General features: G+C 38.7%; 2 protein-coding genes and 1 long non-coding RNA gene across 4 annotated transcripts in view; all 3 read left to right on the top strand.

Moving 5' to 3' along the window:
• Nucleotides 1-27,809, top strand: part of LOC309480362 — a 133,429-nt gene that overhangs the window by 98,095 nt on the left and 7,525 nt on the right. The gene's annotated exons all lie outside the window — the stretch shown is intronic.
• On the top strand, nucleotides 757-7,142 carry LOC309480183 (rho GTPase-activating protein 22-like). Its single transcript, XM_082144580.1, has 3 exons — nucleotides 757-800; nucleotides 6,494-6,611; nucleotides 6,692-7,142. The coding sequence occupies exons 2-3, from the start codon at nucleotides 6,554-6,556 to the stop codon at nucleotides 6,904-6,906; spliced, it is 273 nt and encodes a 90-aa protein (XP_082000706.1). The 5' UTR covers nucleotides 757-800; nucleotides 6,494-6,553; the 3' UTR covers nucleotides 6,907-7,142.
• On the top strand, nucleotides 17,282-25,250 carry LOC309481298 (chemokine-like protein TAFA-4). 2 transcript variants are annotated; one of them, XM_082146167.1, is made up of 6 exons: nucleotides 17,282-17,344; nucleotides 18,201-18,352; nucleotides 18,686-18,842; nucleotides 20,138-20,293; nucleotides 24,767-24,891; nucleotides 25,120-25,250. In XM_082146167.1, exons 3-6 carry the CDS (start codon nucleotides 18,698-18,700, stop codon nucleotides 25,129-25,131), a joined length of 438 nt encoding a protein of 145 aa, XP_082002293.1. In that variant the 5' UTR covers nucleotides 17,282-17,344; nucleotides 18,201-18,352; nucleotides 18,686-18,697; the 3' UTR covers nucleotides 25,132-25,250. The 2 variants fall into 2 exon arrangements, with proteins under 2 accessions (XP_082002293.1, XP_082002292.1); XM_082146166.1 differs by having other exon boundaries at nucleotides 17,331-17,344; nucleotides 18,201-18,242.

Here is a 27,809-nt window from a genome sequence, read left to right as displayed (position 1 = left end):
GATGGACTTATTACAACATTATTACATGGATATGTGATCGTATGCAAGCTTGTTTGAACCTTCTCTTATTAGGGACTGTCAAAATTCACCCTGTGTCTGGCTAATAAACGAAGCGAAGAAAAGTTATTCCAGCAAAAGTGTTTTTACGTTGTTTACTGTGTATTATGCAGTGATTTGGTACAAGTAATGCTTTTTAAAGTCACCAAATTAAAATTGACAAAGATCACGGCAATAGCAAATTTCAACAATCCAATCAATTCCCAATTCAAAAAGGTGTGTCACAATAGAGAAGAAAACACTATCGCAGCTTCAGTTTCATGCAGAGTATTGTCAATATTCAATACAATACCTTTGCGTTTTAATGCATCCATATAACAATTATAATAATGTGGCTCAAATGCTTTGCGACTTCATTCTCATTGCAAAAAATAAGGTTAATAAATAATCAATTTGGATTATTTAATGTTGGTAATACTACTGTTTTGAATTATTTTCATCACGTTTGTTTTATTTCTAGCTTGGCAATTGAAGTTTGCGGCATTGGTTTTTGGGAAGGCCGCTGGAGTCATGTGCAGAAGTTTCTGGAGAGATCTGGCCCTTTCACACATCCAGTCTTTGAGCCTAGTGACGAGGTGAGGAAAAAAAGACATCCTGCTTATTGTTTTTAATACTTTATATTCTTTATTTAGTAACAATTAATACAAATAAAAATTGTACTATTGTATTTTTGTAATATTTAGACATGCAAAATCCTGGTAATTGGAGCTGGGGGTCTTGGCTGCGAACTACTGAAGAACCTGGTTTCTATATATTTTTAATCCAGCCCCTCATTTGTTTTGTAAGTAATAGTTTTTCAAGTAATAACTCGTTGATCATATTATTATTTTTTTAAGGCTCTGTCAGGCTTTGTTGTGGATATGGACATCATCGATGTCTCCAACCTCAGTTGACAGTTTTTCTTTAGGTACGACTGTGTGCATTTTGAAACAGATATTTGAGTTTGTTGGCAGCCACATTTTTTATTTTTTTTAATGAAGATTTCTGAAATGGAAACCGGGGACATTTCCTAGCTTAGTGGTCAAAATGGCATTGAAATCTCACTTGTTTTTATCTATGAATTAAAACAAAACAAAAGTGACAATACATTTTTGAAAAAAATATGATTAATTATTATTATACTATTAGTATGATGTCTGTATTAAAACTCTTACTTGTTTTAATACAGTTCACCAATTCTTTACAATATATAGAAGTAAATTTGTAGATAGATAAAAGCACTATTATATTGTAACAAAATTATGACTTTACAAATTAAAAACATTACAAAAATAAAACAAAATAAATTAACATGTATTTAACATGATTTCCATTCATTTCCATTCCATTTCCATTTCAAAACGTTTTTAACTTTTCAGATATTATTTTATGTTTGTGCTTTTGAAAACTGAACTCTAATTAGGCTTATTATTTTGCATTTTAGGCTCATTTTGAGCAGAAAGTATGGGCTTTGTATGTGTAATTGGTTAGGGTTTTTTTTCACCCAGTACTTTCACCCACATGGTATAATTAAGATGTGTGTGCAGGAATTTTGCGACTACCTTGAACCTGATAATGGTCTTTCAATGATAATAGCGCTTTCGTCTAGGTTAAGTTCTTTATGTGATCAGTGTAGTTGCAGTGCCCTTTTTGTCTTGCCTTTTTTCAGTATTTGCATGATGTAAAATTGGAACATTTCTGTGGTCAGCTCTAGTTGGGGAGAAGACAAGGACGTCTGGTCACCCTACCATATACTTTGTGCCTTTAGAAAGTCTTTAGAAAGAGCAGCTGAGTTTAATATCACTGGTGTCACCTACAGACTCTCTCAAGGTAAAGCCACAAGCTGGACTGATGTATCAGAGAAACCACAAGAGCACTGTCTGATAGACTTTTATTCTATTTATTCTATAGACTTTTATTCTTTTATTCTATAAGATGTTAATGCTTTTCTTTCAGGTGTGGTTAAATTAATCATCCCTGTTGCATCCAAAAAAGCAGTCATTGCTGGTATGGATTTTACCTGAGAGGAATTTTACTCCCTTAATTCGAATCGTTGAATTTTAATTTCCCCAAATTTTTTATGGGGTTGAAGATTTATTTTTCATTAATTTAGCCACTATTTCAAATAAATGCCTAGAGTTTTGTTTATTTTCTTCTAATAGGGTTGAAAAATAAGCAGATCTAGCAGCTTTTAAGGCCTTTCTGTACGCAATCGTGCTCTCTTTCCATGAAATGCGAAAAAACTCAAAAAGTTTTGTTTTCTTCCAGTTGCGATCCATTTTTTCTGGCTGCTCTCTTAAGGGCCTGAGTGTGCTTGTTGTACCATGGCATTGGACTATTTTCTTAAATCTTCTTTAAGCGAAAAGGAGCATCTGTGTCTAAAGTGCTGGAGTCAAACGTTTCTGTCACAATATCAAGTTCTTCTAAGCTATCTGGGATGTTGAGATGAAACTGATCAGGAATATTATTAATAAAGCAATATTTAGTGGCAGAAGTGATAGGTCTAACATATTTATAACACGGAGTCGACTTTGCAGCCTTGGCTAAATGAAGTTTACACAAGACTAGATAATGATCTGAGATGTCATCGCTCTGCTGTAGAATTTCAACTGCATCAACATTGATTCCATGTGATAATATTAGATCTAGAGTATGATTACGACAATGAGTAGGTCCTGACACGTGTTGTCTAACTCCAATAGAGTTAAGAATGTCTTTAAATGCCAATCCCAGTGCATCTTTTTCGTTATCTACATGTACATTAAAATGACCAACAATAAGGACTTTATCTGCAGCCAGTACTGATAACTGAAAAACTAACTCTAACTCTAAAAATCAGCAAATTCTTTGATAAAGTCTATATGGTGCCCTGGCGGTCTGTAGACAGTAGCCAGCACAAATCTCAAACGTGATTTATCATTTAGACTAGATCAGTGGTTCTCAACTCCAGTCCTCGGGACCCGCTGCTCTGCACATTTTGTATGTCTCTCTTATCTGACACACTCAAATCAGTTCATGGAGTCTCTCCTGACGAGCTGATGATCTGGTTCAGGTGTGTTAAATAAGGGAGACATACAAAATGTGCAGAGCAGCGGGTCCCGAGGACTGGAGTTGAGAACCACTGGACTAGATAGTGTTACATTAAGCACCAACACTTCAAAAGAATTATATTTAAAACAAGACTTCTCAGTAATTCTGAAGATATGAAGCCTAGCACAAGTTCTGCCAGGAAGACTCAATCGTTCTCGTCACTCATTACCTTCTCATCTATCCAATCATATCTTAATAGCCCAGTATAAAAGGGTGGTACTTACTCATGTCTGAGTTCGCAGATGCTGTCGCTTCAACCACCTCCATCCTCCCAACCACCACTAAGACGGGACCTTTCCTCCATCCCCCCCAACACCACCATGTTGGGTCCTCCCCTCCATCCTCCCCAACACCTCCAGACGGGCTCTCCCCTCCATCCTGAAGATGCCAGGATGTCCTCTTTCTCCTTCCACCCCACCACCATCAGATGGCCCCCTTCCTTACTTCGCAGGGGGTGGGTTGCGCCCCTGCCTTCGTCTTCAGGCAGGATATGCAGATTCCGTACCCTCGGAATGCGAGTTACGGACGGGGCCTACGCCAAAGAATTTGATTGTTTGCTGAGCTCTTAAATAAATGTTCATTGTCACAGTATTAATTCTCCCGAGTCTTTCTGGTAGAAATTACAATAAATTACAGCAACCTTTACCTTTCAGACGAGGCTCATGTTTATAACAGTAATCTTGGGGTATGGACTAATTTAAATTAAAAATTGTATTGTTCATGGAACAGACACAATCTCTATATGATGATATCTTGGTGAAAGAGGCTCTATGTGATGGGATTTATCTGACCTCAATGACGTGAGACAGTTAGCAGACGGTCGGTTTAGCCAGTCTGTCTGCTTCCTGACCTGAGCCCAATTCATGTTTGAGCTCTAAGACTATGTGCCATATTACTGGAGAGAAGAGCAGCACCATCCCAGGAGGGATGAATACCATCTCTTTTCAACAGGTCAGGTCTGCCCCAAAAACTTTTCCAATAGTCTATGAATTCTACTAGAGTTGGGGTACTCGAACTCGGGCTCGAGTCCAATTTTGAAGGAACTCGGACTTGTCACGCACTCGGATGAAAATGTACTCGGACTTGACACGGACTCAGACATTTTAGACTCTGAAAAATTTCTGAGTACAGTCGAGTCTAGGCATTGGAGGACACAATATATTCCTTAGTTAATAATTGGTTACACAGAACTTTATTATATTAAATATTAATCAAAAATGATTCACACCTTCACAAAATCCAAACATTCAGTGTAAGAGTAAAAAAATGACATAACATTATTTACAGTAAGTTTATTTGATTCACAGCTTATTTAGAGTTTTGACCTCGACAACCAAACTGCATTTACCGCAAACAGTCTAAACTAAAAGAGTGTCAGATTTCTGTCAGATTGTCAGAACTAAAAGATTTTTACACATTGTCATATAGATAACCTGAAAATACAGTAGTTTATTAAGGTTAAATCTTGCTAACCACTCTTACTAAAAAAATGGGGTAAGCACACTTACAGTACATTCTCATTTTAAGAGGTGTTAAATATGGTTTGATTTGTTTACATTAGTTAATGTATTAGGCATGAACATGAACATAACATGAACCACGAGCAATAGCCTACATTTGTTACTGTATTTATTAATCTTTGTTAATCTAGTTGAACAAACAATGAACAGCTGTTTTTATTATGTTACTTCACACAGTGCATTAGGCTAACTAATGTTAACAAATACAACTTTTGATTTAAATAATGTAAGCTACTAGTAAATGGTGAAATTAACATTAATAAAGATTAATAAATGCTGTAGAAGTGCAGTTTATTAATAGTTAATGTTAACTAATGTAGTTAACTAGAGTTTAATAAATGGAATCTTATTGTAGTGTTACCGATTTGTTATACACCGATTCAGTGTTGGGACAGATCAGTTGTTTTAACCATTCATTAAATGGAATCGGTTCAAAGGAGTCATTAGTTCGCGAATCGGACGTGTCATTAGCGGACTTGTATGCGTATGTTATCCCGGCAGTTAGGACATCGCACAAGATTTGTCAACACAGAAAACATTTCATCATTGGATAGGTTTTGTTTTGTTTATTGAAAGTGTTTTTTATGTCAGCTGAATGGGCGGAACGCTTTTCAGAGAAGATAAGGCAACGTAAAAAAGTTTGATTTTTTATTTTATTTTTAGCACAATTAACACCCAGTGGTAATTCAGGAAAAAAAATATCCTAAAGCTCCACGTGAAACTTCGGTCTTCCGATCTTTTACCATGATGTCAATTCTCAATTGATTAATATGCGCGAGGGAGCGAGAGAGAGCAAGACAGCGCGCGCGCGACCGGGCCTCTCTCTCTGCTCGTTCTTTCAGTAACATGCGCCCTATCACCGATCAAATAAGGCTTTGGCGAGACAAAAATTCGCTTGTGAGAGAGACGCGTGAGTGACAGAGAGACGGAGGGAGAGCAGGGAAAGGAAATGCAGCTGAATGAATACGATAAGTGTTTTAAATAGCGTAAAAACATTTTATTTTTTTTATAACGAAACGCAATACGTGGCGGCCGGTGTTGATTCTGTGGCGCACCGCCACGAATTAGTCTATGTGTGGGAAACACTGAAGAGTGATAACTGCATTTAATTGTGGGAGTGAATCCGCGACATTTTAGTCCTGGGTGACGAGTCATAAAATTGCGATGATTCACATAGTAACCATAGCAACATTTTGGTTTGAAACATTTGGTATCAACCTTTTACAGTCTATGGTACACTATCAACACTGTTTCTAATTAGTTGGCTACTGATCCGAAAAAGCTTTTTTGAATAATCCGTATTTGTTCCTCATAATATCTCTGTGACTTTACATCTTACAATTGCAAATTTGTTTCTTTCATTGAAATGGAGATCGGAGTTTTATCAGTGTGTGTAAGTATGCGATATGCACACAGCAGACTAATACTAACAATTGGACAAAGATTGACTTCCAGTAAAATAACTGAATAAATTTGTGTTAAAATCAGCTTTCTACGGAGCTTTCTAATTTGCAAAAAATAATAATAATACGGACTTTCCCGTGCGCACGCGAAAGTCCGTATTATTATTTTTTTATAAGCTTTATTATTTTTTTCAGTCTTGTTTTTAATGTCTAGTATTGAAATTAACAAACGACAAACCATACATTGGTGTAAGTGTAGCCCACATGAAGAAATGCTATTGTAAATGTAATATTTCCTGACTATACTAACTTACATCCTTTAAAATGCACACTTGGTAGACAGCTTCCTGTAAAGTTATTTTCTTATGCAGTCTGTCCTGTACAGTAGCCTACATTTCCTAGTTAACCGTCCTGATTTAAATTTTTTTCTGAACTTTTGTGCAGGTGGAAACACAGAAGGATGTGTTTGGTGTGCCTCTGATTGGCCTGAGGAAGAGTGGACAGATGAGGCAGGGTCTTCCTCTAGCGCTCATGCACATAGTGGAGTTTGTGGAGAAGCATGGTGAGTGTGTTTGACACTGTTTCTCAGTCTCCACGTATGCTGAGATTATGTGTATTTCTAAAATGTGTGTTTGTGTTTAGGTCTCAGTCAGAGTGGCCTGTTCAGAGTTGGCGGGAAAGTGAAACTCTGCCAGGGATTAAGGAAAGGTTTTGATCAAGGAAGCTTTCCGGAGTTTGACAGTGGGGATATTCCAACTCTTGCCTCCTTATTGAAACTTTTCCTCAGGGAGTTGCCTGGTGGACTTATTCCAGAGTCACACAGGACAGAACTGCTGAAGGTGTTCAGGGGTAGGTGAAGCTGCGGTGGTGAGGAGTGAACATTTTGGGATAAGAACATCAAATCTGATTGAATCTTCTTCATTGTATCTTGCAGATTCAAAAGAGGAAGAACTGAATCAGGCTGTGAGGATGATCCTGAACAGTCTTCCGGAGGAACATTTTAACGTCCTCTGCTACCTGTTGCACTTCCTGTCCCGTGTGGGAGCTGAGAGTCTTCAAAATCTTATGACATCCAAGAACTTGTCAATAGTTTTTGGACCCACCATCTTTCAGTAAGTGTTTGTGTGTGTGTATTCAGCTGATAGAGTCTGTACTCCCAAGCACATTACAATGTAACTCAAGTACTGAGGTTTCAAGAATTACATGCACAAGTTTTCAGGATCCAATGAGACACAGAGACCAGTCTGATGGAGCTGTCAATCATAAAAGAAAGATGGGTGTCTGTTATATAGTGATGTGACACGTTTGTTATCTGTGTGTGCAGCGTTCCTCTTGGTCCCACCATGATTGAGGAACAGGGGCTGTGTAACACTTTGACGGAGCACCTGCTGAACAACCTGAAACATTTGCTGCCGAACATGTACCCTCATCCATCCACCGGCAACAGAGCAGTGAGTTTATACTGTGTTATAAGTTTATGTTTCAAATGATGGTGGCATCTTTATGTGACTTGGGTTCATGAAATTGAATCTGCCATTATAAAAATAATTAAATTAAATTATTAGTCATTGACTCATTGCTAGTGTTTAAGAGTGAAAATGATAACAGATAGGCTAATTCTTTAGTTTTATCTAAATGAGAGATTGAAAATGCTTAGAAATGTGTTTGTGTGTTTGAGGAGTCAGGGGACTGGACTGACGAAGAGTGTGTCAAACAGCTGCCACTCACAGAAATGAGGTAAATATGCTGAACACACACTCACAAGCACATGCAGACCTGTGTTGTTGGCAAACAGTTGTTGATCAAATGCATGCACAGATCACATACACCCACAAACATGCACACATACAGTAGGATTCTGGTCATTATGGGTTTATTTAGAACCATTTATTGTTGAGTGCTTGTCAGTCCATCTTCATGCTTGTTCTGTGTATTTTCCAGATCAAAACTACCTAAAGTTGGACGACTTGGGCGACTGAGAAAAGGATTAAGCAGTTTTGGGAGAAGGTTTTTCTCATGCTTTAGGAGGAGGAGGTATGCAGCAGGATCTTTATCTTTTTATCTTTATCCTAAGACTGATCTGGTTGTTGCCCTGCATGTGCCCATATGACATTTTGAAATTAAGTTTTACTGTGGTAGATCGTGAACAAGTTAAGATATAGGTAAAGTTAGATTTAGTTATACAGGTAATGAATGTGTTGAGTGAACAAACGTGATCTGTTTTCTTACTTTTTCATCACTTCGCCACACAGTAACAAAATCGAGAGTGAAGAGGCCTCTGCAAAAATGGAGACCTAGACAGGTGTGAGTAGAAGACAGTGGGGCTGGTGACCCCAACTGCAAGATACTGGGCTTGGTGAGGATCACCAGAAGACAATGGGGCTGGTGACTCCAACTGCAATATACTGGGCTCGGTGAGGGTCACTGGAAGACAAAGAGGCCAGTGAGGTTCACCAGAAGACAATGGGGCCGGTGAACCTCAATGTAAGATACTGGGCCCGGCACTGTAAGACACTGAGGCTGGTGAGCTTCACCCTCAGACACTAGGGCTGGCGTGGGTCACCGGAAGACTTTGGGGCCAATGAGGTTCACCAGAAGACACTGGGGTCGATGAGGGTCATCACACAGCACTGGGGTCGGTGTGGGTCCCTGAAAGACATTGGGGGCGATGAGGGTCACCTCAAGACACTAGGGCTGATGAGGGTCACCAGAAGACATTGAAGGATGGTGAGGGTCACTGCACAGTCCCATGGGGCCGGTAAAGGTAGCCACACGACACCAGGGCTGGTGAGGGTCACCAGAAGACATTGAAGGATGGTGAAGGTCACTGCACAGTCCCATGGGGCCGGTAAAGGTAGCCACACGACACCAGGGCTAGTGAGGGTCACCAGAAGACATTGAAGGACGGTGAGGGTCACTGCACAGCACTGAGGCCTCTGCTGTGCGGTGTCCCTTACCGCACCTAATGTCTTTCGGTGACCCTCACCAGCCTTATGTCTTCCAGTTACCTTCACCGGCCCCATGTGGGAATGTGGGAAACAAATCCTACTCCACTGCCCTGGGTCAAAAGGTTCCCGGAAGAAGTTCTTATGGAATGGTAGGATATTACTCTTCTCCTATTCCTGTTTCTATGGCAGGACAGCATCCATGTCTGATGATATGTGACTGTGCAGAGTGGGCAGTGAAAACTACAGAGAACATTGTGACACATCAAAAGGGGATTCATGTACACCAGACACCAGATTCTGAAACTGTTAACAAATACCCGTTTAGGCTCTATTTCTAACCAAAGAAGAGCTAAATGGGAGGCCACTCTGTTGAGGAAAAATGTGAACATACAAATGGACATTGAGACTGCTATAAATCCTGCCTCCTTGCTTCCAGACGAAGGAACTGCCCATAACTGTGCCCGGCTGATTGAAACTGACAGCCAAAGTCCTCTTCAGACTGAACCTCTTGCTGATGCTATGAATTTATTTGTGGATGGTTCCAGCTTTCATGAGCAGGGACAACGCTTCACAGGCTGGTCCAGGGCCGTGCACAGGGGGGTGGCCCGGTGGCTAGAGCCACTGCCCTTCTGCCCTCATTGGCTGAGGTTGGCTATTAATGGTTAATTGGCTATTAATGGTTAAGATTGAAATTTGGACAAATGCTGCTGGCCCGAGAATTTTCGGTTTCTGTGGTAGCACCCCCCCACCTCCACAATGGTTGCATAGGTGCACTGGAATAATCCTTCCTAAAACGCATTAAACTTTCGTTTACAAAGACGTGAAACTCACCGAGTGGTCAGGGGTGTTCACTGATATGCTCACACAAAAATCGCTGCAAAAGATGCTTTCCAACAGGTTTTATCGTAGTTTTGCATCCAATACAAGTCAATGGAGTTGGACAAAAACTACGATAAAACCTGTTGGAAAGCATCTTTTGCAGCGATTTTTGTGTGAGCATATCAGTGAACACCCCTGACCACTCCGTGAGTTTCACGTCTTTGTAAACGAAAGTTGAATGCGTTTTAGGAAGGATTATTCCAGTGCACCTATGCAACCATTGTGGAGGTGGGGGGGTGCTACCACAGAAACCGAAAATTCTCGGGCCAGCAGCATTTGTCCAAATTTCAATCTTAACCATTGTATTTCATCAGAAACGATCTGAAAACAGGGCTTTAAGTGTAAAATACCGAACTTGTCCTTTAAAGCCCATTCAACATTGCAAACATTGATTCTTATAGTGCCCCTTTTTTTTGGTTTAAGCCACTGCCCCTCAAAATGTCTGTGCACGGCCCTTGGGGGCCCTGGGTGAATCAACATGGTGAAACTCTTGACTGTGGTTCTCTTTCAGGAGGAGGGGCTCAAGTAGCAAAGCTGGTTGCTTTAACCCGTGCATTACAGCACAGCCAGGGAGACGAGTCAATATATATACTGACAGTCGTTATGCTTTCGGCACGGTTCATGACTTCGGCCCTGTATGGAAACGCAGGGGATTTCTAACCACTGCTGGTCTCCCTATCTCTCATCAACAGCAGGTAAAAGAACTTATGGCTGCCTGTGATCTTCCTACAGCAGGGGCTATTATCAAAATCACCGGACACTCCACTGACAGTTCACCGGAGTCCAAAGGAAATCACGCTGCGGACACTGCTGCCAGAGAGGCTGCAAAACTAACTGAGACATGCGTGAGTGTGATGGCTCTTGCTCCACAGGAGAATGAATCGTCTATAGACATTTTTGAACTTTATGCAGAAGATGATCCTGAAGAGATAGAACAATGGACAAAATTAGGGGCACAGAATAATGCAGAAGGACTGTGGAAATGTAATGGACGGTTGGTTTGTCCTGTTTCTGCTCGAACTGAACTAATGTCTTTGTATCATGGGTTGGCACATGCTGGTCCTGAAAAGTTACATGCAATGATTTCAAAAACCTGATGGTGGCCAAAGCTGAGGGCTTCTTGCAATGACTTTTGCAAAAGATGTTTAGTATGCCTTAAAGTGAATTCTTCCTCAAAGCTAAAAATTCCTTTAGGACATGCCCCTCGACCTCAAGGGCCGTGGACCCACCTTCAAATTGATTTCATAGGTCCCCTGCCCCCTAGTGGAGGTTTTACATACATTCTGATGATTGTAAAAAAAAAAAAATCCAGATGGGTGGAGGCGTTTCCACTGAAAAACTGCACAGCAGACGCGACTGCAAAAATTCTGTTGAATGAAGTTTTCCCCAGATGGGGTTTACCATTACACATTGACTCAGATCAGGGCACACATTTCACGGGGAAGGTAATGAAAAATGTGATGAAATTGATGGGGGTGAAACAACACTTCCACATACGTTTCGTCCTCAGTCTAGTGGTTCTGTTGAACGTTCTAATCGAACGATTAAAACTTCATTGAGAAAGAGACTTCTGGAGTGGGGGAAGGGATGGCACTCGGCTATCCCAACAATCCTTCTAAGTATGAGAGCCAGCCCGAACAAAACTACTCAGATCAGTCCTTTTGAGATAATGACAGGTCGTTACATGCGGCTGCCCTGGGATGCTCCTCTGCAACATGAGGGACCCTCCGGGCCTTTGAAAGATGCTTTGCAAAATTATCTGAAAGCTTTGGATAACCGTTTACGAGACACAAGGGTTAGTGTCAGTATCCGACAAGCAGATAATACTGAGCAAAAAGACATACCTGTGTTGCCTGAAATAGGTGACAGTGTAATGTTGCAATGGGAAATAGTTCCTCCCCTAGGTCTGAAATTTGATGGACCTTACCAGGTTCAATTAACCACTAATACATCTGTTTTACTGGACAGAGGTGTTTTGGGTACAGTGTGGAGACATTGGTCACAGGCGAAACCACTCGAGAGGTGTTACAACCAAAACACTACCTCATAACAACATACTATCTCGTACATCTTTTATGTCTGTCGTATGTGATTATCTAAATTCTGGAATCACTGTTTATCATTTACAGATGGCTGAGCCAGACAACGTTTTGAAGCTGCTAATTCTTCAAGAAGAAGTGCGTAATGAGAAGCGACAGAAAGTGAGACGGGCTTTTATCCGATTGGTGCTCCTGTTCTCTTTTGTAGCTTTAATTCTGATCGCACTGTCCTTTTATAATGTGGATACAGATTTCAATCTGGACCGGTTGATTCCATGCGTTTGCGACTCATTGGGATTGTGAGGAAATTGACAACCGTCCATCCTGGGTGCAATACCCATGTCTAAATTCAACTGAGGGTCTAAATTTAATCCCGACTATGTATCAGAAAGTAAACGACCGATGTTATCGTTTGGACGGAAATGAGTCAGTGACCTATTGGCTTGGTCACTCCCAAAATTATCCCGGTAGTACCCTCATTATGCAGAAAGGTCGCTGGGTGAGAAATGGAGGTGTTTATATATATGAACCAAATTTTAGTTCCATGAGTTGGATTCCTGATAGCATACCACATGAAAACCAGACTGCCTGCTCAAAACGGATGAATATGGCTAATAGTTATTTGTTGAAACCCGTGAAAAATGAGAGTAGAGCAGAGCGAAAGAAGCGTCAGACTGCAGCGTTGGGGGATTCCCACATTATTTTGGGTGGTAAACCAGTTAAACTTCCCCTTTATCCTAGTGCACCTGACCCCCAACACATAATGTCATATTATCTGTCTAAAGCAAAAAACGAATTGGGTTTCAACAAAGTGGTCAAAGATGTGGCCCAAAGTTACATACATAGCAATATCGTTGTGAGAGAAGAACCAGGCTCAGACTTGTACCAAAAAATCCTGAAGGATGAGGATTCGATGAGATGGAAAGTATTAGTTCCAACAAAGATGGGACGTAGATAGGTCTTATGGTGCCATCTGTGACAGGTTCGGACGAATAGATAAGACTGATAAGAATTTTTTTTACCTTAATGGCAGTGGAAATGGTTTGCCTTTTGTCAATGCTTTGTCTCTCTCTTGGCCCAGGTATACTAGGTTTGATGATCCGTGGAAGGAGACAGCACAGGTGGAGCGTTGTTTAGGCAGAAACATTCAACAATGGTTTGTTAAAACCAAATGTAGTGCTCTTTCTGAGAAAATCACAGGTGTAAAGGTGATGGAAGTGCCCATGGAAGTATGTAATTCCTCTTTTGTTAAGACAGGTTACACCTGGTCTAGTTTGTATGACGTGTTGCATCAGTATGAGCTCTCTAGGAATATTGCTAATAGAACTGCATTTGAAATGGAAAACACACATGATTACCTTGAAGAGAAATGTTACAGTCCTACTTCCATGGCTTATAATGTAACTGCATGGATGCATCTTCACGTGCTTAAGTTGACTATTGAATTGATGTATACTAGAATGAAGACTCTTCTGGTACCGGTAAAATATGAGGAGTTGTTGTGGTATAATTATCAACCATTCCAGGTGAGGATGTGGCCTCAGTTAAAGGACGTTGCCATAGGGGATGTGTGGTTTGATAGGGAAAAACAGTTTCGTAATTTTCTGGGTCCAATCCCGTCAATGCATGAAATTAGAGATAAAGAGTATAACATTTCCCCAAAGAACTGTGCTAAACACAGGTTGACGCACCCCATGGGTCCCATGTGGCGTCCAGTGGATAAGAGTAAAAATGTTAATGTAGCGGAGGGCTCCCTTTGTGTTACTGAATTGAAACAAGGAACTGAATATTTTCCTCAGGTAAAGGCAGAGCAAGCTCAGCAGAAATATATCACAGCTTTCCTTGAGCAAGTAAAGACAACTGATCCGTTTGCAGGTTATGAGTATTTGAATTCTGTCTGGTTTAAGTCAAAGGGAACTCCTTTGCTGTCTGACTCAGAACCACCATCTGCTATAGCCGTGGCTTTCGTTCTGGCTTTTTCTGTGGGTGCTATATTTACGGATATGACAGAAACTGTAGAGGAGTTTGTGGAAGAAGCTTGGGAGGAGTTTGTGACTGCATCGGAGGATATAGTCATGGGATTTGTTAAGTATGTGTTGTATGCTTTTGGAGCACTTTTGGGAGTGCTAGTCCTTTGTCTTTGTATTTGGTTGTGTGTTCGTTTTTGTTTCTCCTATATTTGCAGGTCCTCTTGCAGAAACCTGAATCCTGCTGAGGAGGACAAGAGACTAATAATACTGACGACCCACCTGAAGGACAAACTGAATAGAGACAACATCGAAGCCCTGTTGTGAGTGGAAGATGGGAGAGCCTCCGAACGGGGACTGGACTTTTTAGTATCCAGCATGTCCATGACAGGGCGAAGAGACAAGTGTGACAAGTGATACTTTAGAATTTTTACATTATTCCTATAACAAGTACTAATCAAGTTTTATAATCATTAACTATATTCACGAGTGATTCATATATAGTTTTAATCCTATTTTGTTGTCAGCATTTCTGCCAGTATATTTTTTATGGTGTCTGTGACTAGCCCTGGACGAGGACCTTGAGAACAGGCCAGAAGAGGGCAAGCCTGAAGACTCATCAGATGGCTCTGTGTATGTTTTCTGCTGACCAAGTTAAGGTTACAGGGGTCAACCTTTATGTGACTTACATGATCTAGTTCACACAGTTAGTTCACAGAATTGTATTTCTTTCAAGTGTATTTCTCTAGAGAATAAAGTGAATACTATCTGTACTTCTTTCTGAGGAGGGAAGGTGTTATTAGTATGTTTTGGGTAGTCTGACCTGAGAATAATGAGCTCAGGCTCTCTACAACCTTGGTAGAACTGTTATTCTATTTGTGCTTTTGTGTATGCGTTGAATGCTCTGTGCAGGTCTCGTGATATGTAGCAGCAGATCTCGGGACCCTTTTCGACGACCTCCGAGGTCATCATTGGACCTCCAGGGACTCGGATGACAATTATCTTGATTAATGTCAACGTACCCTACTGTCTATCTATAAGTGTAGAATTGTTTAGACTTTATGTTCTCTTAGCCAATCAGAAGTAGCAAAGATGTAATTAATGCCCTTGGAAATGGTATAATTGGTGTAAGATTTTTGTGTAAGGTAGAGTTGGCTTGCGACCTCCTCGTGAGACTTTGACGCTGGCTCTACCAATTGAACTGCAAACTATTCTTCAGTAAATTTTTACTTATTTGATTGAACTTCACGACTCCTGGTCTTCTTTCATCATATCTGGTCCTGGGTCTGACAGCTGTTACCCCCCTAACAGTGCAGTGACCCTCACTGCACAGCACAGCACAGCACTGGAGCCAGTGAAGTTTACCTTAAGAAACTAGTGCTGGTGAGGGTCACTTGAAAGACATTGGGGGCAGTAAGGGTCATAGCACTGGGGGCAGTGAAGGTTACCGCAAGATACTAGTCAGGGGTGGGCACAAATACATCAAAAACTATTTTGTTACAAACTACAAATACTGGCTCATGAAGTGTAACAAAATAAAATACAAAATACTGATGTGAAAAATTTATTTAAATAAAATACAAGTAATTCGTATTTTGAAAATACAAAAATACTCCCACAATAATCTTAAGTCTTTTTTTTATTACTGAAAGGTCAATAACATAAATAGTAGCAATAACACAAATATGAGAAATGTGTAAATTCAAAATGGCGAAGTAGCAAAATAAAAAAGCATGGGCATTTCACTAAATCTCTACAGGGCCTGAAATAGCTCCCTCTGACGTAAATGGCATAGCTAAGTTCACATCAATGGTGTGGTAGGCTTCCCTTGATAGCAAAACGTGTTTGATGTAGGCTACGTAGCCATATTATCACCGTTACTCTACTCGTGCCTTAAGGCTTGAATAAGCGTAGAGAGACATTTCCTCACCACTGGCTAAGGGAGGGGAAACAGCCATAAATCTATATTTATGTTATGTGCACTAACAGCTTTAATGAGGAACTTTATTGAAAGGTCAATGACAGAAATAGTAGCAATAACACAACAATGCTACAAAAGAGAAAACTAAACCACTGTCATTTAGGCTAGTTGTTTTTAAGTACAACCAACTTCTCCAATAATTCAGAAGTTAATCCCCTTCTATGAGGGCGGTAGACCATGCCTGCAAAAGAAAAGAGATGCTCAAATGGTGCTGATGATGGCAGAGTGGTGTTGAATCTCACGAAGAGCACCTTGACTAGTGGATACGAGTCCAGTGAAGCCAGGTCCTTTCTGGGGTCCTCCAGGAAGTGAAGGGTCTCTAACTCTGCTTTGCTATATATGTGTGTGTAGACTGTATATTTTTCACAAAACACTTTACCTTAATGCCGTTTTTAAGAGGAGCAGCGCCACTTCTCCTGTGTTCAAAACTCATTCACTTCTTGGAGGGAGCCGGTCTACAGGGTGTCACGTGATTTTCGTGCATCTAACCTGGACATTGCCATTGCCAACATCATACCGAAAATATGGCAAAATCATTTACTATGGTGATAAGCATATGGTGATTTTTCTTAAGTATTTAAGTAGGCTATTTGAAATACTCTAAATACACTCCCTCAAAATATTTTGTTACAAACTACTTTTTTTTTTTTCCACACCTGCAAAATACAAATTACAAAATACACTAAAGTAATTAAATACGTATTTAAAATACATTTAATTAAATACTGCCCATGTCTGATACTAGTGCTGGTGAGGGTCACCGAAAGTAATTAGGTGTGGTGTGGGTCACTGCACAGCACTGGGGCCGGTAAAGGTAACCGCAAGACACTGGTGAGGGTCTCTGGAAGGCACTGAAGATGGTGATGGACGACAGACAGGTGTGATTTATGAAGATACAGACAAGACAGATGCTGATGTTGACTCTGAAGCTGATTCAATAAAAGCTTGTCATCTTTAGTCAATTAGTAGCGACTCTCTTTTTTCTTTATTAGGTCTGTACACAGTCTTTTGTAGTTGATCATGCAAGTTACAAAATGTCAAATTTAGAAAAAGCCCAAATTCAAAGTTCAGCTAAATAAATACATTTATTTACACCAAAATAAAACAAAACACCTCATTTAAAAACATTTCTGAATCCTTTTGTTGACTTTTATTGAAAGTTTAATCACTTTTATTTGTGTTGTTATCAATGAACATTAATATGTAAATGATCAAATGAAAAAAAATATATAATAAAATATCTTCCTGAAACTGTCATGAGCTCAAGGCGAGCTATTACTGTAAATAAAGATCCTTGTCCCCCACGTTACTAACACGAGTAATCGCCTTTAGAGTAGTAATAGAGAAGATCTGAATGTGAACAGATGGTCTCTTGATTAAGTTTGATACTGATGCAGGGAGCGTCTTCCTGAGGACTTTCATAAACCAGCACTGACCGTGTACATGAATCGGGGGGACATTGTTTTCCTGAGGAAATGCAGGTAAGACAAATGTTTCCATTCGTTTACAAAATTATCCTCAGACATTGTAATTTTTATGTGTTAGTGAAAATTATGAGTAGCCTAACGTAAACGCCGCGTGGCTGCGTTTTGTACGTCCGCGCCCTAGACTACAACGATGAAAAAAGTTATCGATGTAGCCTGCTTAATAACAGCTAAATGCACGCACGTATCGCATTAGCTTTTCTTTTTTTTTTTTTTTTTTCGTCTCCATATACTAGCCATAATAGATAGAACAGAAATAGCAACATATACCACACTATGAAACTATGAGATTCACAAATCAGCAAATCTAGTAATGTATCACAGTCAGAAGGTGTCTAAATTAATATAGGCTACCAGTTAAGTAATAGCATTTTCAGTACTCGTTTGAATTCGTTTATAATGGTCTTTCTCGCTTAACCTGTGTATTGTTTAGTTTTTTTTCTTTAACTTTGGATAAAAAAAAATTCTTTAACTTTTACAAATAGATTGTAAGCCCGTGCATTTTTTATCCTTTTTTTAAATAAACAACAACAACAACAACAACCTGAATTTAAAAAAGAAACAAAAGAGCAGTCATGTCTATTCTTCCATCTCTGCTTCATTCTAACGTTATGTTTTGGTCTAATAGATGAGAGTATTTTCTTAGTATTTTGTTAGCATATTCATTACACATCCAATCAGCATATGATGAGCTGGTATGTGGATCTAGACAGATTTGCAGTTTATTGTGAAGTTGCTACTTTAATTATTTAAAAAAAAAAAAAATGTTTTAAGTTCCTAGCTTTAAAAATGTGTGAAAATCCTGAATATTATTAATGTTATCCTGACTAAATTTTTGTGGTTCTATTCCCAGGGAGACCTAGAAAAGCACCAGGGAGCAGTTTTCCATAGTCAGGTACTATGAGCACTTGTGTTGAAAGACACTTTGGCTGAGTTGCAGATCAGGAGATGGAAGATCAGATTAACCCTGGGACTTGACAGTAATACCGACACTGAGCGCTAACAGTAAATTATTCCCCTTACAATTTGTTTCTTTCTAGGCGTTGCTGAAGATGACGGTGATGATACTTAACCTCATTAAGTGAAGTGTTGTAGTCGTATACTATCCTCTTTCTTTCTTAAGATTTAGCAATTTGACTTTTGAGGCAGAGCAACGGAAATGGTTAATAAGTCGCAAAAAAGTGTCATAATATTTATATTTCTTGTTATTTTACCTGTGTTTTTGCTTTAAACTTTGGTCACATTATGTTGTTTTTAAATGTTCTAAAGAAATGCATGTAGAAATAAATATTTATTGAAATAATGATCAAGACAAAATACACTCCTTTTTTATCATAGGAAAATGCAAGCATGTCCTGCAAAACAGAAATCTGTGTGAAGCTTGTCTACAGGAATAAAGTAAGGCAGAAACCAAGGGCTCTTCTGCTTGTGTATGTGTGGCTCCTGTGCTCACAGTCAGTGTCCAGCAGCAACCAAAGCTCTCGAGGCCAAACCGGTAAGCTAAGCCAACTTGTGCCAACATCTCTCTCGCTCTCCCTTTCTCTCCCTTTTCGTCCCCCTTAGGTCTCATTACACACACTGGACACACACTTATATAGCCCCACTGGGAGCAGAGTCAGACCACTGCGAATAACAGCTAAACAACCATTTGCCACCTAGTTATAACTCATTCAGTCATGAACATAGTGAATCTAAAAGGTTCTGGTATAGCTTTAAGTATATATTTGCATCCATATAAAGTCAAATAATATGATAAAATATAATATCATTAATATAATGTTTGACATGCATATATACATATATCAAACTGTTATTTTAGTTTATATAGATTTATAATTTTATTTAAATAAAAAAAAAAGCTTTTGTCAGTTTTTTATTGATTTTATATTGATGAATTGATTTTTTTAATTAATAATCTATAAGTTTCTATAAGTTTTAGTTAGCTTTAATTGTTTATTTATTTCCAGTTAATAAGTTTAGTGCTTCAACTTAAATTTGTTTCAGTTTATTGCTAAGGCAGCATTTCTAATTTTCATTAATTTTTTTTCAAATAATATTTATATTTGATTTCAGCTTTATTAACAGAAATGTTTTTAATAGTTTTAGTTTAAGTTAATGATATATACCCTGTGTCAAGATGTTACAAAAAAAATACACACACACACACACACACACACACACACACACACACACACACACACACACACACACACACACACACACACACACACACACACACACACACACACACACACACACACACACACACACACACACACACATATATATATGTTTGTATATGTATATATATATATATATATATATATATGTGTGTGTGTGTGTGTGTGTGTGTGTGTGTGTGTGTGTGTGTGTGTGTGTGTGTGTGTGTGTGTGTGTGTGTGTGTGTGTGTGTGTGTGTGTGTGTGTGTGTGTGTGTGTGTGTGTGTTTAGATAGATAGATAGATAGATAGATAGATAGATAGATAGATAGATAGATATGATGGTGTACTTATTTTTTATCATCTGTATTTACAGAAAATTGTCTTTATTTATGTTTATATGTTATGTTTTAATAATTATTTCTGTGCTGCTTTTAATAAAGTCACTGGATCAGAGCTCAGAGCAACTGTAGTGTTGTTTATGTCCATGTGAGGGCGCCAGGACATTAGAAATAATGTTATCTGTGCCCCTGTATTCATAAAATTTTAAGATGTGTGTACGCACATTATGACAAATATTCTGCATGTAATAAAGCCCTCCCGTCTCTAACTGTCTTTCTGTCAATTTAAGGTCGGTCTGAAGTAAAGCCGGGTACCTGTGAAGTGGTGGAGGCTCATCGGTGCTGTAATAAGAATAAAATAGAGGAAAGGTCTCAGACGGTCAAGTGCTCCTGTCTCCCTGGACAGGTTGCTGGAACTACCCACACCCAACCTTCATGTGTAGATGGTATGTTTGTATCTCATTAACTTCAAATTACTGTAGTTTTAAGAAAAAATGAATCATGGCTAACTGCATCAGTGACAGCTCTCTATATAATTATGTGTGATGCTACATCTACACCAATAGGTGTCAGTACAGTCCATGATCACTGTCATATTAGTCAAAACAAACTAAAAATGACTTGGTTCTTATGACAGCACAAGACACAGTGATAGTTTGCAAACTCCTGTTGCATTTAGTTTCAGGAACAGGTTGGACTTCACGGCTGCTTTTGATTTAAAACTCCAGCAACATTGGCTTTCTCAAGCTGTCACTCTCTTTAGATTTAGGCTTTGAGCTGTGAATCTAATCCTGCTCTGCCAGTTTGTTGACTCTTCAATCAGCAGATATTTTGTAGGGATTTACTGCCGCACACATTCTTGCTGTAGGTATCTCTGTTTTAAGTCTTCTGCTGGAATGTTTTATTTTTTTTTAGGCATGCACCAATATAAAAATTCTGGCTGATACTATAAACTAATAATTAATTAACTAACCAATAAATGGCTGATGTTAAATAGTGTTTTGTCTAAATAAATTTTAAAAAGTGCCATTTTAAAGTGCCCCTATTATGGTTTTCGGATATTACCTTTTAATGTAGTGTGTAATATAGCGGATATAGCTATATCCTCTATATTAGCTATGTAGTTTTATAGAATTATTATCTCCTAAAATAAATAAAAATGATTCTGAACTGCCTGTAACGAGTCGACAGTAACTCTAGTCTTCCTGGCTCCACGAACCTACGTGCAGTAGGTTTGTAACAAATTTGCATCTTCATTGGCTGCCCGCGAACAACGTCTGATTTGCCCGTCAAACACTGTAGTTGAGGTCTGGAATAGTTTGGTTTGTGTTGTCGACATGTCGAGAAGATGCTGTTTACTGTGCTGTGAAAGCAAATCACTTTGCATTCCAAAGGATGAGGTCTCTGGCTTGAATTGACATGGTAAAACCAACGCCATTGTTACTGTTCGTATCACTGTGTAACAAGTGCTGAGGAAGATCCGGAGCTGAAATTCAGATATGGTAATGGCCGTTTCGAGCCAGAGGAAAGTAGACCAATCACAACAGATTGAGCCTTTTGACCAATCAGAGCAGAGTAAACCATTCACACCAGACTAAGCCATCTGACCAATCAGAGCAAATAGGGGTTAAGAGAGACCGAATCCTTTTTTGAACCGATGATACTACAATGTATATTATGAGAAAATGTAAGTGTTTTTTGACCTTGGATGCATGTAAAACTATTGTAGGAGACCTCCAATAAAGATCAATAAATGCTTCTTTAAATTCTTCAAGTGAATTTAGGCATCACAACATTATAATGTAAACTGGTTGTAATGAAAATGGACATGCATTTTAAGATTGGCTATAGCTTATGTTTAACAGTGTTATTTAAGATGAACTTTAAGTGGGTATTAGATGATGAGCATGTACAATTAAAGGGATAGTTCACTCAAAAATGCTTTACTCACCCTCATGTCATTCCAAACCTGTAATGACTTTCCTTCCTCTGTGAAACACAAAAGAATTTTGAATTTTTTCGTTCGCTTTGACTTCCATTGTATTTTTTGTCCTTACAATGGAAGTCAATATGAACCAAAACTGTTTAGTTACCAACATTATTCAAAATATCTTCTTTTGTGTTCCACAGAAGAAAGAAAGTCATACGGGTTTAGAGTAAATTACAATTTCGTTAAAATTTTGGGTGGACTATCCCTTTAAATATCCATTTATGTCCAAAGTTGGCAGAAAACTGTTATGGTTATGAAGTGTTGTGCATCCCTATTAATCATTTCAATGAATATAAATAATATGCCACAATAATATATCCTATATAACGGCTTTTGTTTTTACACATATAGGCCACTTGTGCTTGTTCTCCAGAAAAACTCCTCTAGTCTAAATAATAATGCAGAATCATGCAGAATTTGATTCAGAGTCATCATAATTCATTCTTAGATAGAATGTCAAGAAAATAGTTTTGAAAGGAAAATCCAGATGTAATACCACATTCACTTTCATACATTTTCTCATACAATAGAATTACTATATCTGGTGCCTCGGGTGCACATGTAATGTGTTACGCAGGATATTACCATTTTAATTCTTCAAAAGAAGCTGTTGAGTACGTATGGATCTCTCCCTGAATATCCTGCAGAAAAGACTAGCATGAATATTCAAACAAGCATTGTCTTTCTGAAGAAGCTGGTTGACCAACGCAAGTCTCGCAGGTTAAGATTGTTAATAAGCCAGCACATCAGCGGCCCATGCCGTGACCACGTCCAAAACACAACATATGCTGTTTCATTTTTTTCCCTCAGCAGGGCAGTTTTGTCAGCATGGAGCATTAATCAGCCAAAGCTTGTGTCTTTCTGTGTAGTTTCAGCATGCAGGTTTGTCTCTCTGTGTGGGTTTGAGTGGGTTTATGTGCATCTGAGAGGTGGGCAGTGAGCTTATGTGGGTGTGTTATCATCATGGTCATTTTTGTATGCCTCTGGGAAGATTTAACAGACCTCAATATTTCACAATTTGTTGTCAATTCATTTCAGTTATTTGTGATTTTATACATTCCTATTACATTGATTTCTGAAATACTTGATTCTGTCTTTTGGAAAACATTTTGACCTGTCTCTGGCAAAAAAAACATTTGAATTTAATGTCGCTCTTATCACTCTGCAGTCTCTTTCTTCTCACATAATGAAAAAATTTCAAGTCAAATTAGTATTTTATGTCCTTGTTATATTATATACTAATATAAAGTAGCCATTTAATAAGCAGGATAATGAAGTCAGCTGGTTATTATCACAAAATAAACCCCTTCTGGATGAAACAAACAACCCAGTGTTTGAGTTTTGATCGCCCTGTCAGGGTTTATTTTGTGATAATGACCAGCTGACTGTATATTATCCAGTACTTACACTACTGTTCAAAATTTGGGGTTCAGTACGATTTTTTTCTTCTTCTTTCTGCAGTAAATTGTTCAATTGTTCTGCATTAAATTAATCAAAGAATCCTGAAATAGAATGTGTCATAGTTTCCACAATTTTTTTTAAGTTTAAGCAGCACAACTGTTTTCAATATTGATAATAGTTAGAAATGTTTCTTGAGCATCAAATCATCATATTAGAATGATTTCTGAATGATCATAAGACACTTAAAGGTACAATATGCAACATTTTCTGCCGCTAGAGGGCGCTACATTCCAAACAACAACAACGGCGTAGCTTGATGACGATGTAAAGGAGCGTAGAATGATGGGAACTGTTGTTTTCAACTCCACCGTGGATGTAAATCAGTCAGACGGGAATCGAAAAATCATGTTCATGGATGTTCTATTTTTATAAATGTTGCGTTTAATGACATGCTTTTTGTGGCGAGGGGGGGCGTGGTTCAGCGCGGTCTGTAACGGGAGAGATAGAAACAAGACGAGCGGGACGTAAGTAGGTCAAGTGCAAATGACGAACACCTGTGTCTTTTTGCAGTATTATTGGCGTGGAGAGACCGTGCTGGAATCAGAGACTGGAGACAAAATTGGACGCAGAGAAAGAAAACCGGTGGATCCGAGCTCTCATTTTTGAACTGTTTTGTGCCGTCGCCACGGTGAATGCGCGTTGTGCGCGACTTTTGTTTGTTTTGTTTTATTTGAATAAAGTACGAGTCCAAGTCACGCCGAGCCGTCTTCTTCCTGACTCTTGAACCTCATCACACTTTTATTTCATTAAAATTAATTAACAACAAGAAAAGTAAGGTTTAATACTAAATTGGTTATCATAGATGTTACTGTATTTGTCGAATTCATTGTTGTGATAACGCTGTGCAGTTTTACGTGTTCTAAACAATTGTTGTAAAAGTACATTCGAACATGCCCACATCATTTGCCAAAATACTGATTAATCTTTATGTATAACACATGCTATATTTATTTACATGGCCATAAACACCATAACGCGGATATGACGCAATTGACTGGCGACTCCCAGCTCCCCCCTGCTCTAACGCCCCGTTTCCTTGGTTAAAATCGCAATTTTCTCATTATTTAAAAATAGTTGGAAACATTTGGGATATTGTAAGTAATCAACTTAACAAAATATATAACACTGGCCTTGAGATTTGGGGATATTTTAATGCAAAATTCTTACATATTGTACCTTTAAGACTGGATTAATGGTGGAAAATCAGCTTCACCATCACAGGAATTAATTACATTTTAAAATAGTTATTTTAAATTGTAATAATTTTTCACAGTATTGCTTTTTACAGTATTTTAAATCAAATAAATGCAGCCGTGAGCATAAGAGACTTCTTTCAAAAACAAAAAAACTTACTGATCTTAAACTTTTTAACTGTACTGTATATATTTTTTGAGAAAATCATCAATTTCTTGGTGGTACTGGATGTTGCTCCTGCATTTCACCCACTTTTCTTTTAATTCCCTCTCAGCATCAATCGTGCGGATGAAGTGGTGGTGTCAAATGGAGCCATGCTTAAATGGTGAAGAGTGTAAAGTATTGCCTGACCTCACCGGCTGGTCCTGCAGTTCCGGGAACAAAATCAAAACTACCAAGGTGAGTTGTAAGGCCTGGTCTTTAGAGAGAGTCCAATGTTACCTAGAAATATAGTCAGCAGTTTGACTACCACCACACACACGTCAGAGCTTCATCACCAGATGTTTTGGGCTGAATGTCCCAGCATGTTTGTTTGGACTGTACATGCATCAGTTTTCTAGTTATTCATTGGTAATTCTATCATGAAATATCTTCTAAAGTGCTTCTTGGCCCTTCTTCCCCGTATAGGTCACACGGTAAAGCAACACTTCCGTGGACATGTGATGACAACTCATAATTTCACAGGAGTGTATTTTAAAATCAGATCTGCAAATGTCAACAGAAACGCTCGAGCAGAAACATGCGAACTGTGATCTATGACTGTGAGAAGAGTTCAGATGATGCAAGGCATTGGGTTGACAACACAAATACTTCTATTTCAAATAAATTATCTTTTGAACTTTCTATTCATCAAAGATTTATGAAAAAATTATCCCAGTTTCCACAAAAATATTGATCAGTTATGTTTCTTGAGCAGCAAATCAGCATATTAGAATGATTTCTGAAGGATCATGTGACACTGAAGACTGGAGTAATGATGCTGAAAATTCAGCTTTGCCATCCGATCCCCATAAAAGTCTGCATGCTTTTTTAGAATCATATGTTGCATGTTTTCACCTAATTTCGTGAAGTTTTGAATTTTCGTTTAGGATTTATTGGCTTTTGAGTATATTTTGCCACGCCCATTTTCTAAATGACCCTGTTATAGCTATTTTTTATTTTTTTATTATTAACAATGGCTGAATCCGAAATCGCCCTTGGACAAAGACAATTTTCAAGTCAATCGGACTAACGATGGTTGGTTATAGCCATTTTCATGGGGTTTTTTTCATGTTCAACGTGTGCTTTTTCACACGACCACAGAATGAGCTCTTACATGGGTGCGCCGAGATTGGTGAAAATATCTAATTTCTTTAATGAGTTATAGCCATTTTTGTAAAAGTGGCTCCTCCCACTTCAAATGTTTTGGTGGGCCTTAGAGACCATGAATCGAAACGTAATTTTTTTTGATAATACTGACAATAAGAGTTACGATTGTGCACTTTTCACCGCTGTAGCGCCCCCGTCAGGCCGATCAGGGCGAGCCTTGGTGACGTGGTAGATGGTGTGAGTACTACCAGCCCTCAAAGTGATCCTTGCTGAACCTTGGAAATTTTAACAATTACAATTGGGTTTCAGCACTACGTGCATGAACCCCTAACTACATTAAAATAGAAAACAGTTTTTTTTAAATGTAATAATTTATTTTACAATATTAGCCTACTGTATTTTACTGTGTTTTTGATCAAATAAATTCAGCCTCGGTGAGCAACTGAGCATAAGAGTCTTCTTACAGACCCCAAAGGCTAGTACGTTTAACAGATCATTTCCAATGTACTTTTATTTATTTTTGTTATTCACAAAAAAAGTAATACAGGTGTGGATGAGGGTGATAAATTGTTGACAAAATTAAAAAAAAATCGCTGTACTATCCCTTTAAATGTTTTTGGAAATCATAGGTACATATGTTTTTTTTTTTTTCTTGATTAATCCATGTTCTCTGAGTTGGAACCAAGTTAACTCTGATGTTGTTTTTGCACAGCAAAACTTCTGAATATTAAGATAAAGCCCCTACATGCGCACATGTACTCAAACACACTCCTCGTCTCTTCATTTTCATCTGACTGACTTGACACACCACCTGCAAGTGGAGGCAAGTAAACATGGAAGTTTGGAGCAAAACAAGCCCTGTTTGATATGGAAATAGAACAGAGGAGTGTGAGTGTGTGTGTGTTTATCTGGATGTGTGAGAAAGACAGATGGAGAACCAGACTATGCTGGAGCCCATGTGCTCCTGAGTTGTAGGTTATTATCATATTAAGAGTTTATTAAAATTTGGGGTTGAGGAAGTAGGGTGGTTAGCTTCTAATTATGACTGTAACAACAGTGAAATATGTATTAGTTTCCACAAACACATGTAAGGGGTTCACTGCAGGTTCCAGTCTGTTATTAATTCACACCAGGGTCACCTTGACTGTTTTGAATGATTTATCATAAGGCTCATTAAGACAATTCACTGAATTAATTTGGTGGTTCCAATTGTAAAACTCAATCTTTTTTTTAAACCTTTTTTAATGTTAATGAATTAATATTCATTATTGAGGTGCCATTTAACCATGAAGAATGTTGGTATTTTTTCCTCTTTTTGCTCTGCAGTAACCATAAAATTATACCTGACAGTTTAAGTGGCAAGAGGCAAGTTGAATTTGAATGTATTTACAATAAACACATTTCAGTTTTAATGACACAGAACTCTCCTGGAAAGAGTAATTGTTCTGTGTGAAGATTCAGAACACAGGGTATTACTTATGCATGCCGTGCCTGGCATCAGTCCCCTGGGGAGGGCCAGCACGCTCCTGTATTGCTTTAGACTAGAGGAACCGAGGACAGTGGATGTAAGTATACCTGCTTGAATTTAAATGATGTTGGCATCCATAATGAACTTAATGACGGGGTGCTTGAGTTTCACATTCTCTCTCTTCTGGTATGCATCGCATTGTTGTTAATAAGAGTGCCGGCGAATAACTCGATATGCCATTGTTCGCATACTTTAAAGGAAATGAGGAACCCATGCCAACACGGTATGCCAGCATCTTATTACATCCAGCAGTGAGCGGAGGAAGACAGAGAAAATTGTTGAGCTCTGTGGGAAATAAAAAATTCTGATTATGAACTATTTTAGACCAGCAATCTACCATTACCAGGCTCAGGCGGATCCATCTTTTTAGAGGAGAAAATTAGCAGGAATGGTTGTGAGGGCAGCCCTCTTAGATTCAGTATCTTTTCCAAAATGTGTGTTCATTGGTTACATAATTACCCAAACCCCCCTAACATCATAC

Source organism: Leuciscus leuciscus (genome assembly GCF_965113295.1).
Source record: "Leuciscus leuciscus genome assembly, chromosome: 18".
In the NCBI taxonomy this organism is placed as follows: Eukaryota; Metazoa; Chordata; class Actinopteri; order Cypriniformes; family Leuciscidae; genus Leuciscus; species Leuciscus leuciscus.
Note: the sequence above shows the minus strand (reverse complement) of the source record. Positions and strands in the feature narration are given on the sequence as shown.

What these genes read in the sequence shown, in the direction of transcription:
- LOC309480183 (XM_082144580.1), top strand. Translation starts at nt 6,554, where the DNA reads ATGAGGCAGGGTCTTCCTCTAGCGCTCATGCACATAGTGGAGTTTGTG. An exon ending in GGAGTTTGTGGAGAAGCATG is followed by an intron (nt 6,612 to 6,691) that starts GTGAGTGTGTTT and finishes GTTTGTGTTTAG; the next exon opens with GTCTCAGTCAGAGTGGCCTG.
- LOC309481298 (XM_082146166.1), top strand. An exon ending in GAGCAGTTTTCCATAGTCAG is followed by an intron (nt 18,243 to 18,685) that starts GTACTATGAGCA and finishes TTTTTATCATAG; the next exon opens with GAAAATGCAAGCATGTCCTG. An exon ending in AAGCTCTCGAGGCCAAACCG is followed by an intron (nt 18,843 to 20,137) that starts GTAAGCTAAGCC and finishes TGTCAATTTAAG; the next exon opens with GTCGGTCTGAAGTAAAGCCG.